General features: G+C 39.3%; 1 protein-coding gene across 1 annotated transcript in view; it reads right to left on the reverse strand.

Annotated features, from left to right (window-relative positions):
* The window catches only part of KCNMB4 (potassium calcium-activated channel subfamily M regulatory beta subunit 4), a 65,136-nt gene extending 63,575 nt beyond the window's left edge, over positions 1-1,561 (reverse strand). The window contains exon 1 of the mRNA XM_057740456.1: positions 921-1,561. Coding sequence (XP_057596439.1) covers positions 921-1,256 — 336 coding nt within the window. The 5' untranslated portion in view covers positions 1,257-1,561. The remainder of the gene's footprint in view (positions 1-920) is intronic.
* Between the last annotated feature and the right edge of the window lie 10,929 nt (positions 1,562-12,490).

The raw sequence follows: 12,490 nt of genomic DNA on the forward strand, positions 1-12,490 counted from the left end.
AAAATCAGGTGTACTACAAAGCTGAATTAGTTCACAGGCTGAGGACACTGCTTTTTATAAGTTTTTTTCTCCACTGGGAACAGTTTTCTGAGTCTCCCTCTCTCTGCTCCCCAACCCTCGAGTGCTAACCAGGTTTTTCCTTTTTTACTTGTGAGAATGAAAAAAGTTGCCACGGAAGGAATATTCCGTTCATTTCACGGAGGGTTTTCTATTTTCAGAAAGTTTACCGTTCCCCAGATGGTTCCCAATTGTTCCTAGACACACAGTCACCAGGCTCCCTCTAGACCCCTCTGAGGATCTATTTCACGAAAACTAGGAGTCCGCGGTACCCGCCCAAAATGGACCTACGCAGAATTTCGCATTTGATTCCACGTCATTTGTCGACCCACGAAAGCCCATGTTTGAACCCCAAGTTAAAAACGGCTGTCTACAGTTAAAAGGCAAGGAAACATCTAACACCTTTCAAGGGGCTAAAAGACCCCCTGCACCTCCCAAGGCGAGCTCTGGACGCGGCCAGTGGGAGCTCGGACCTTGACCATGCGCCGGAATAGGTGTAGCCCCGTTACGCGCTGGCTTTAATCGGAGGAAAAGTTAACTTTCGGCTCTTGCATTTCTGCAAAGCCCGTCCTGTAGGGCCCGAACCTTAGCTGGGCCAAGGCCTCCAAATCTGAGATCAGGCAAGACAGGTGTGTAAAGAAAGCCCCCGGGCACCACGAGTCGCCGCACGCAAACCCGCCTGAAGGACCGGGCCGGGGCTACCGATGTACTTACTCCTGGTTTGAGTACAGCCTGCGAAGCCTGGTCGCCTTCTGGTAACGCGAGCATCCTCCGAGTCACCCCGCGCCGGGTCTGACACTCACGCTCCCCGAAACCCCAAGATGCTCCGCAGGAGCGAGACATCCCTCACGGGGCGTCCTTACCTTGGGGTTGGTCAGGAGCTGGTGCTCGTCGCTGTGCAGCAGCGCCCTGGAGTTGGACTCGGAGTTGTTCACGTAGACCTGGACGCAGGGGTACTGCGAGGTGCCCCTGCAGTCGGCGCCACAGGTGAAGGTGCACTCGAACACCTCGCCGATCTGCTGCACCGACAGCACCGTGCAGTTGGCCGCCGTGGCTTGCAGATCCTGCAGCGCGGGACTGAGCCAGCAGAAGCCGAAGATAAAGAGCGACACGACGCCGGAGATGATGAGAAACAAGCCGAGCCGGATGCTCTTGTCCTCGGCTTCCGTGTACTCGTAAGCCACCCGGAGCTTCGCCATCGCCCCCCACTCCCGGCGGCGGGCGCGCTCCCCCCGCCCCCTGCCGCCCCCGGCGCCGAGCCCGACTGCCTCGGGCGGGAGGAGCCGCCGCCGCCGCGCGACAGCAGGGGAGTGGGCGGCCAGGGGGAGCGCGCGAGAACAAAGGGGCCGGCGACGCCCCCCCAGCTGCCCGCCCCGCCGCCGCCCGGGCCCCGGAGGGTGGCGGCGCGGCCGCGGGTTCAGAGCCACCTGCACCTCCGGGCGCCAGGCGCGCTCGGGCGGCTGCTGCCTCCAGCGCCCCCTGCCAGCCTCCGCCCGCGCGCTCTCCCCGCCTCCCCCACCCCGCCTCCTCGCGCCGCGCGTCTCCCAGCCTCCATCGCCCGCCGGCCGCCGCTCCGCCGGCTCGCTGGGCAGCCGCCCCGAGGGCAGGCGCGGCAGGACGGAGGCGAGCCCGGGGGCTCCCCCGCGCGCGAGGCGGCTCCGCCCGGCCCCACCCGCCCCGCCCCGGGGCGTTCCCCGTGGGCGCGGGGCGGGCGAGCCGCGGGGTGGGCGGCGTGGCTGGCGCTCGGGCTTCTCGTTAGATTGCTTTGGAGGGACCTCCGAAATAAAAGCTTGGCATCAATATAATTTAACCGGAGGGAAAGTTTAGAAAACAAAACAAAAAACAAACGAGGGAGAGGGTGTAGTGCAAGCGCAGCGGCGGGAATTTTGAACTCCAAACGGGGATTGGTCGGCCGGCAGGGAGCGTGAGCCCGCGGCCAGGCGGCGGGCGCTCCCGGGGAAACGGGCCGCTGGCACCGGGCGGCCTCGCGGGGGAGTCCCGCGGCGAGCGGCGTGCGCTGGGCCGCGCGCCGGGCAGACCCTGCCTCCGGGTCCCACGCTAGGGGCGGGCGCGCACGCGGCCGGGCGGGAGGCGTGACCCGCCGCCGCCCCCTCCCCCGTCTCCCCTCCCCCTCCCCCGTCTCCCCTCCTTCTCCGCCTGTCCCCCCTCCCCCTCGCCACGTCCCCCTCCCCCCGGCGAGCGCGGTAACGGTCCGGCCGCAGGGCAACCGCCCCGGCCAGCGGGCGCTCCCGCGTCCCCAGCCCGGCCCGGAGGGCAGCAGGAGACGCGTGAGACAGGCAGAGTCAGAGTTTGCGGTGGAGGCCACGCACGTGGAGGCAGGAGCCTGCGACCCGCAAGACCCTGGAAACGCGCTTCCTGAGTCCTGGCAGGACCTCGCGGCAAGTTAGGTCTCCGGCTGCCGGGTCGACCCCAACTCCGTTTGCCCCAAAGCCGGGGCTGACTGAGCAAGGGACCGAAGGAAACAGGTGCAGAGGCTTGCAGCCCTGCAAGGAGACACCACTTCCCCGATCAGGGCCGTCCCCTCGCTCCCGGCCTCTCTGTTCTGTCTCCCTCCTTAGGAGTCTTGCCACCCTTGGCCCATCCCGGAGTTCGTAGATGAACTTTCCAGGAGCGCTGTGCAAGGCGGTGGCGGCGTGCAGACCCACTGTGGGACAGGTACCGTTTCTAGAGCTGCGTCCAGCTCTCTTAATGCTTCCCGATGCTCCCTCCACCCCCACCTCCCCACCTCGTCCCTGCATACCTTAAGCCTCTATACTTTTCGTGACCTTTTAAAAAAAAGTTAAGGTTATCTTTTTTTCCCCCCCAAACCACGCTTCTATCAAAATATCAGACTTGGAGAACTATTTCGACCTACATTTTGAAGAGTCAGAATGTTCACTTTCCAAAATATATAAACAGATCTTTTTCTTGACTTGTAAGTCCCAAATGAATATACTGTTAATTAAATTCAGTTATGTGCCTGAGGAATATGGAAACACCGAATCATGGAGCTCTTGACTTTTCTTTCTTGGATTTCCAGTGTTACTTTACTGGTAGAGTACTTTTCAACTGAAGTCCCGATCTGTTACTTTGAAGTATTTGTCTGTGTGATAGGTAGCAGTATATCCAAGCAATGGGTAAAGCAAGCTTAATTACAGGAAGACCCTAAGTGTTTTTCTGAATAAATTAAGAAGATGCAAGGTTTGGATAACTTCCAAATCGGGAAGACACTTTGTACTTTTAATACCTTTCAAGTTTTGAGAGACTAGATTTCTTTCCTTCTTAGGAATTATTTTCTTCTCTTTCTATTGGCATAAAGACAATTGTTAGTGATTACACACACAACCTGAAAGGAAAAGTGAGTGGAATAGTTGAAGCAGCTTAACCTAAGATTACAGATTTTCAGTGTGAATCTTTTTCCTACAGCAGGTTATAATCATCTTCCTTTTCAGGAAGCCTAAAGCAAATCTAAGATCTGAGGCAGTGGTGAGCAAATAAGATCTGATTATCTTATTGGATCTCATAGCTCTGATATGCTGAGCAACTTAAACTTGAGGCAGAATTAATTCCCATAGCCTTCATGAAACAGGGATGGGGGTGTCTAAAAATAATTTAATGAATATGATTCATTTTTCAGTGATTTCAGAGCTCCAAGAGTTCTGTGAATGAACTCATTGCCTCAAAACTGAAGCAAGATGGTCTTCCAAGTATATCTAGAGAATATCAGAAAATTGTCTTAATTTAACTTAATTCCTTAAATGCTTTTAAATCCATTTTTTCAAGTTCTGCATTTTGTCACTTTCCTTCTTTATAATTATTCTACAAGTATTTGAAGAAACTGTTGCCATCTAGCCTTCTGTTCCTTAAACATTTACTTTTCTCATTTCCTATTTTTAAATTAGCTTCTCTTCTGAACCTTTCACTATTTCATGTTTCTTATTGAAAATCAAACATATCAAAAGACTTTCCAAATTTCTATTTTATCCTTAATGAAACACTGTGTTTGAAAAAAAAAATTAAAAAACACTGTTTGTTATCAGTTTCATTTATTAGAGGTGGGGCTGCCTTTTCACATTTCCAAGGAAGGTTGAGTATGTCAGCCCCTCAGTTTCTGAAAACAGGTCACCATTGACTCTTTTAAGTTAGAACAGTAGTGAGAATCCTTGGGACATCAGAGATGCTAAGCTCTGAGGTCACTGAGCATCTTGTTTCCTGTGGAGGGCAGAGGCAGCACATGGAAGAATAAAAAAAGAAAGAAAGAAAAAAAAAAAAGGGAAAAAAGAAAGGAAAAGAAAAAAAGAAAAAGCCCTAGTCCTTTCTTTGCATAGTTGTCCACCAATTAAAATTAAGATTAAATCTGCAATACTCAGAATCAGACTGACTTATTTGATGTACTTCATTGTCTACAGCAATGTTTTCAGGAGAATCATCGCCAAGCCTTGGTGAAGTGCTTTTTAAAAGAAAAATAAAACCTATCTAAACAAGGACATTAAAACCATTGTTATTTATAGTTTGTTCTCATGATCAGTATTCTTCAAGAAGTCCTGTGACTGATCTTAAAGTTGCAATATACAATTTCATATGTATATATACTTTTATTAAAAGATTCTAAAAAGAATGATCATAAGTAGGGCTTTCTTATCCTAGGAATAGAAGGGAATTTGCAATATATTGGGAAAATATTTATACATGGTTTTAAAAATTGGCACATTGTGAAATTTTTCAATAACAAACTGCTACTATACACTTGGATAGCTAAAATATATAGGGGAGAAAATTAATATTGTATCATCACCTTTTCTCACATTAAAAATCACATGCTGGATAGCTGTTAGATATTTGCAACTGATAAGAATAAATATGAATGAAAGCATGAGTGATCCAACAACAAAAAGTAAACAAAATTATCTTTTCTTCTTCATTTAGCTTATATAACTTTAGATTTTATTGTTACAGAAAATTGTTTCCTTTTTATTTGGTCTTAACTTAAAAAATGCTTAAAGTTGTACTGATATTTCCAGCTTGCTGATATTAACTTTCTTCCCAGGCTTCATTGTGAATGTTAAATATTTGTTACTAGCGTCAGAATTTTACATTTGAAATAAATTTCCTATGTGGCCACTATCTTTTTCTAATTACTTTTATTTTTTCCTGTCCATAAACTTTACCTATTATATTGAGCATATACTTATCATTCAGAACACTACTTAACTATTTCTAGATATTTATAACCATATTAGAACAGGAAGGGATCTTAAATATTACCTGGTTAAATATCAAGCAGGGAAGAAAGCTCCCAAAGACTTTGTGTTTTGTTTGAAATAGTAAAGAATGATTATTAAAAATAATTTTTCAACGTTGAAATTTGTTTGCATACAGCCTTTATCTTTGCAGTTGTAAAACAAAAAGCACAGATAATCACTTCATATTAATAAATTCATAATACTGTACTGGAAGTGCTGGCTGGATTTCCTAAATTCTTGCCACCTGTCAGTCTTTCATGTTAATGGAAGTGACTACATGTATGTAGTAAAAGGGAAATCAGCTTTGAAATTAGAAGGCAAGAAGCTAAGAAATTTTGGTCTTAACATTAAGAGTAAACAGTCTGACATAATTGATGTTTCTTAGTGTTTCCTCCTCGCCATACAAAAGGTTTAGACTAGAAGATAGTTTTAACTTTTCTTGATTTTTATCCCAAGTTGATTTTGTTCTTCCCATGTTCTTTAAAGACTTGGGTATTACTCTCTAAGAGCACCTAGTCCTGTTAAGAGGTCTTTTAATAATTCCAAAATATGGAGAGCACCTCCTAGTAGTGACTAACAGGGAGAGTGTTTGTCTTTGGAGAAATGGACCTACATCAGTACCTACTATAAGCAGATGCTCTAATTTAATCTTACCGTGAGATGAAGAGGAACAAGATTAACGTTTCCAAGATTGCGCATGTATTGACCATGGTACATTACAAGGCCCATTCTTTTCCTACTATACTATGCCATTTCTGAGGAATTTCTGTATTTAATAAAAATGAAATGTAGGTAATACAAATGGATTTAAAATGTGCTTATATATATTCAAGTATGGTTAGACTTGGTCAAAATCCATATTGTGAAACCTGACTATGAAGGGGGGTGGGTAGTGGGTAGAGAATGAAGAAGCTGATGACTTAATCTGGTCCTCCTGTTTAATTTTACTCTGAAACACTTGTGTTGAAAATAGCTCCTTTTTAGATGCATAGCAAATATAAGTAATACTGTTTTATGCAGGAGAGGGAGATTAAGTGTAGTATTTAGGTTTCAGAGAGACTTGTTAGAAACTCAAGCTATTCAAAGTAGAAGTAAACACAGGGAACAATTAAATATTAACACAAGGCATTAAATAGTTCTAGGGCAGAAAAAAACCTTTCCTCCTTTTAATGCACAGAATCACCTAATACTTCTAATAATAGTTTACTTGCTTTTGCTTGGACACTTCTACTGATGAAAAATTCATTGACTCCTAATGCTACTCATATGACTTTTGAACCTTTTAAAAACTGGTGTTGTAGTACTTTCTTGTAAATTGAAATCTGCCTTGCCATAACATCCATGTAAATATCCTATTCTGCCCTCTGGTGTTACATAGGTTAAAGATAGTCTGCCTTACAAATGATAATCTGCTTTACAAACTTCAGATGTGGGAAGACAACTGTCATGTCCTTAGGCCTTTTCTTCTTATGCTAATCTTGAATTTCTTCAGTATTTTCTTTTGATATGGTTTAGAAAACTAAGGTCATATCCTTACCCCAAAATGCTAAGAAAAACAGATAATTTGAAGTTGGAAACATTCTCTGAAACAAAAAGTCTGCACCTTTCTTTTCCATGTTATCCAGCCTACAAACACTTCTAGGGTGGTGGATTTTGTTGTTCACTAATTAACAATATCACTGCAAAATGATTTTGGCTCATATTCATTAGACAGAATTGGAATTCCAAAAAGTGATGTGCAAGTCAACTAATTTAGTATTCAAATATTAAATTGTTTAGAATAAGCTGAAAAAATTATTTTTAAAAACAGGTATAATTTTCACTCAATAAAGGGATATAACTTTTATATTTGAAGAATACTAACCATTTGAAGCTAATAAATTACTTAAAACATTAAAAATAAAAAATCAAACATGTCTGACTCCTAAGAGGAGAAATATTTAACAGCTCAAATTTTCTCTTAAGGCAGACCATTTTTCACGCAACTGTTACATATGGTAATTAAAACTACATCTTAAAATAAATGTTCAGTATGTTACAGATTTAAAGGTAGCTTCAAAACATTCTGGCTGCCCCAAATCTTTATTTTTATACAAAGGATGAAACTATTTATGTCATTCCTGCATGTATTTTTTTCTCATTGAGCTGTATATTTTTGAATAATCATCCATTTCAAAGTTCAGTTTCAAAGTTTTTTCATTAAAAATGAGTATCCATTGAGCTGGTCCTAAAAATAACCAAGTACACCCAGCCATTTGCTGACATCATAACACTCTTGAAATCTGATGCATTTCTTCCCAGAATGTTTACAGAACTCTCATGTGTTATCCCTAAAATTATCTTTAGTATATACTAGAGATTAGTCTAGAAGAAAAACATCACTTGTTAAAATTTTAAAAATTAATTAAATTAATTAATTAAAAAATTAATTATATGGTCAAAATGTTACTTAGGCTAAATACAAATGCATGTTAGAACATTATGCTTCAGGACATGTTTATGAAAATTGAGACTAGCTCTGATTCATAGTGAAAATTTGTCTTCCTCAGCTAGTATCCTCAGTTGTTGCCTACAGGAACTACCACTTGGGGTATAGGGCATTTTATTTCACCTCCTCTAACAAAAATGTCAAAATATATTTGTGGTGTGGTAGAAGCCTGTCAGCCTTGGAAATGAAAAGTTAGTTTTGCTATAGAGAAGATAAGTAGTTTATTAGCTGAAGTATTTTGGCAAGTGTCAAGTGGTGGTCATAAGCTATTAGACTATGCAGTAATTTGGGTTTTCAACAGAGACAGGAAATTACGACAATGAAGACTATCATTGTGTATTTTCAAGAAGTCATTTAAATGACAGAGAAAACTGTGGCAGACATCCAAAAATGATTAGCTTTTTAAACTGAATATTGAATTCTTATGATAAATATATCATTAAGATCTTGTCAGGTCATAGTATTTACACAACAGGATGACTGGATTTAAAGAAAACTTTCAGTTGATGGACATAGAGTTGATAATGCACATAGTTGCCCTTAGCAGTTTTTATGCATAAAAATTGAAGCGGAAATCTAAGATCTAGCAAAAATCTCTCTAGGAAATAGCTAAGATTTAAAAAAAAAAAAAGCATCTTTGTGGTGTTATACTTGGAAATGGACTTAGCTCTCCTAATACTCTGTTCTAATAAATACTATTGTAATAATGTAATTTTTGCACTAGAACACTGGTTGATACAGTAAAAAGTATCAAGTAAAAATGCCCAATACACAGGAATGCATTATCCCAAGATCAGCTTAGTTGGGTTTCACCTTTATGATTTTATTCTAGTTAATACTTATACAGTAGGCAAAGTATAGTTTAAGTGTAATTGGTAGTTCATTAACTTCAGAAATGACTTGTGGAACTTAACTAAATTTTGTATTCTTGGCCTCTCCCTAGACATTCGAAAATCAGAGTATGTAAATATGAGGCCTAAAATATATATATTTAGTAAAGCAATTATATTCCAATAAAGAGCCTAAAATATATATATATATATATATTTTTAACAAGTTTCCTGGTTGACTCTTCTGCACGTTAAGTTTGAGAATTACCTAACTAAAGGATAACTTTGACTCTGGTGAGTTCCTGCAGCTGTCTCAATCCAAACTGAGCTTTTTATAATCAAATTTAATGATCAGTTTTCTTTGTGAATAAGAAACAGGACTATTGCTTAATCTGATTTTTGTGATCACTACTGTGACAGCAAACAGGAGATTGCACACTAATGCAATGTATAATTTCAGGCTGAAATTTACCTCAAAATTTAAAAACTATCTTTTCTCTCCTTTAAATGTAGAACTAAATACCTACGAGTCTGATGACTATACACATACATATGATTTACTATTTCTGTGCTTTACTAACATTTCGTGTTCCTATTCCATAATTGATTCCAAAGTTCAAAAAAAGAGGTAAGTTGAGTAAAATTGTCTTTACTTTTTTGATTAAATTCCTTTCCAAAGATGTTACGGTAATTTAAAGTAAATCTTATCTATGACTCAGAGAGCACATTTTATACAAGGTCAGTTTTAGGCATGTCATTTTTAGCCCAGATGACATCATGTTCTTCAACTTCAGATCAAGAAGAGTATCAACACCTTAAAAGAGCTGAAGCTATCAAATCCAATGTTTTACTTAAAAAGGTAGTCCTCTCAATAGCAATTCTGATAGTCTGCTTGAATGTTTTTGTTGATGGAATCCTCACTCCATGAAGCATATAATACTATGGGATAGCACTTTAATATAGAGAACCAAAATGTCTCAACTTCCACCTGTTAGTTTAAGACTTGCCTTCTTCTTCATCTAAGACTTTCTTATATTTGAAGACAGCTGTCATGTCTTTCCTTAATTGTCTGTTGTCTCTTCTCCAAGGGCTACATCTCATCAACTCATGTCATGCATGACATCTGAAATTGCTATGCATTTTGTAGTTGGTGATCTCTCATAGTTTAATTGAACTACTTTTTTTCCTTAGTGATAATGGTGCACATTAAAATTGCTGGCAATTAGGTTTGCTGAAATACAGTAATTATCCCACTTAATCACTTCTTCAATCAATGACAGAAACTCTCAAGGTCATCCAGTTCAACTCCTTACCTTATACACACAACACTGTCCAGCCAGTCTCTCCTTAGTTATGTTGTATGAGGTTGAATTTAATGCCTTACAAACCACCTAATTTCAAAATCTCAATTACCTGTTACATTTTAATACTGTGCTGAAATCTTTCTTATTGGTCGTAGTTCTGCCCTTCAGTTACACAAATGAAATTTGTCTTTCACTGACAGCTCTTGACTTTGATATTTGAAGACAGATGTTGTTTCCAAAGTTTATTCTCTAATGCTAAACATTCTTTTTTCCTGTTTTTTTAAAATGATATTTTAATGTATAATGGGGGATACTCAAAAACCTACCTCATGATGCTATGCTGAAGACAGAATACATTAATGCATGTAAAACGCTTAGTATGTTGCTTGGGAGCTAGAAGGAATGCCACATTCTTTTCTTCTGCCTTCCTGAATCATGGCAGCTCTTAAAATACAGCAGACTTCCTACCTTGTTCTGAGCTTTTGTTAATATAGTTGAAGATTACATTAGTATTTGTGGCAATAAAATCACAATTTACATTGATCTACAACATGAACCACTCTTAAGCCATGATATGTTCCACCATCCTTTATTCTTTTAGCAACCAAAGTGCAAAACTAAGTAATTATCCTGGTGCAATGTGTCCTATTTGACGTAACTTAGGAAAAAAAAATTACTGGGTTAGATTTAGATTTCAATTTTGCTTCATCTCCTAGATTTGTCATTTATTCACGGTATGATCTAATTCACTAGTAACACTAGCAGCAAGGAGAGAACCTTGTGACATGCTATTAGGATCTAGGTTTTAAAGACAAATGAGGTATGTCTGGCTTATCTCATTTTCCAGAGACGGTTTTAATAGAACCAATTGCTAGGTATTCCTATATTTTCTTTGTTAACCACACAAACCATGCTTAAAAGAATGTTAAAGATGGCCATCCCCCTTTTTTTTACACACATTAACATTTAGGTTTTCAGCAACTTGCTTTGCAAAATTGATGCTATTAAGCAAATTTAAGTTAAAATAAGTGAGTCCTCCTTTGCAGCCATGCTCAGATGCCAAAGAATTGAAAATCTGTGGTTTTGGAATGAAGAAGGATTCAGAGGAAGGATCAGTTAGAAAGGCTAGAGTGGGAAAAATTGGAAAGTTTTGAAAATTAATTGAAAATGCTTAAAAAGATTCTTTGGAAAATGGAACTAAGCAAAAAATAGTTATTTCAAGGCCAAATGCTTTAATTTGTACATTTTATTTTCATATTGAAGTTATTAATTTATACCATTCAATCAACGTGTTTATCAAGCACCTACTGTGTCCCGAGTTCAGTGGCAAAAAGACCAGTTAAATGGTTTGTATACTGTAAGAATTTAAATAAATATTCAGTTCTTAATTTAAATTTGTTATATCTAAGGAAAAACTATCTGTGCAGTGAAAAATCCCTGAAGATGGAATTTGTTATAGTATCACCACAAATATAGAATATATTTGAACATAAACAGCTGAAAGGACTTTCCTTTGCCACTAAATAGCTTTTGTTTCCAGGAAGCAAATTATAGAATAATCACAAAAATTGTTTAACATAATGTACATGTCACTAGTTATATAGGGAAAAATTAAGAGAATTTAATAAAGAAAATTTGAAATATTATTTTAGGTCAACTTCTATACATGTACCATATAACCACAAAATTATAAAACCAAGGAATATAACAGTGTGTTATATTAAAGAGTTTAATATAGTATTTTAAAGATTTCAAATAGAATTTTAAAACTCGGATTTGAAATCAAGAATATGGTAATTTAGTTATTAAAAAGTTGGTTTACATGTAAGAGTTTTCTCATTTTGATGATTCAGGGTAAAAAGAATTCAGAAAACTGAAAAAGCGTGCATTTAAAACTCTGCATATGGCAGTTAAACAACTAGAGACTTGAAAACAAACCACTTGATGAGCTATATTGTTTTTCTGAGTCATTCACACAGTACTAATCATGATGGTGGTGACACTTTATACTCTTATGTTTATACTCACAAGAATAAAGATCCCCTTCCATTTTCTTTTTTCTTTCCACCTGTTTCTTTTGATTATGTAAGAAAAGTTAAATTTTACAAAGTAAATTATGAAAAAACTAACCTCTTTTTCTTTTAAGAAATTGATTTCTGGATTTAACTTGTTTATGTCAAATTAGCTATGTGTTCTGTGAAGTTTTTTTGCACAAAAGTTAAACCAGAATTACATAAGTGCCATTTTCCTACAGAAGAGATGCTTTCGTTTAAAGATGAAAAAATCCTGATATTTTTGTCAGTTTCTCCTATCTCAAAATACACAGAAAAAGGTAAATCTTAAGTCATTTTATATTCCTGATATACAAATACAGTAAAGTCATAAATGTTTCATTTTCAAACATGATTTGGTAAATGTCAACAACCTTTCACTCTTCATAGAAAGACAGGTTAAAAATGAAAACTTGAATCAAAACTCACTGCTTTTTTTTTTTTTTTTTTACTTCTATCTCTAGTTCTGCTTTCATATCTTCACTCTTCAAACATTTTTAAGTACAGTGTTTATCTT

The sequence above is a fragment of the Hippopotamus amphibius genome, chromosome 7, assembly GCF_030028045.1.
Source record: "Hippopotamus amphibius kiboko isolate mHipAmp2 chromosome 7, mHipAmp2.hap2, whole genome shotgun sequence".
Taxonomy (NCBI): Eukaryota; Metazoa; Chordata; class Mammalia; order Artiodactyla; family Hippopotamidae; genus Hippopotamus; species Hippopotamus amphibius.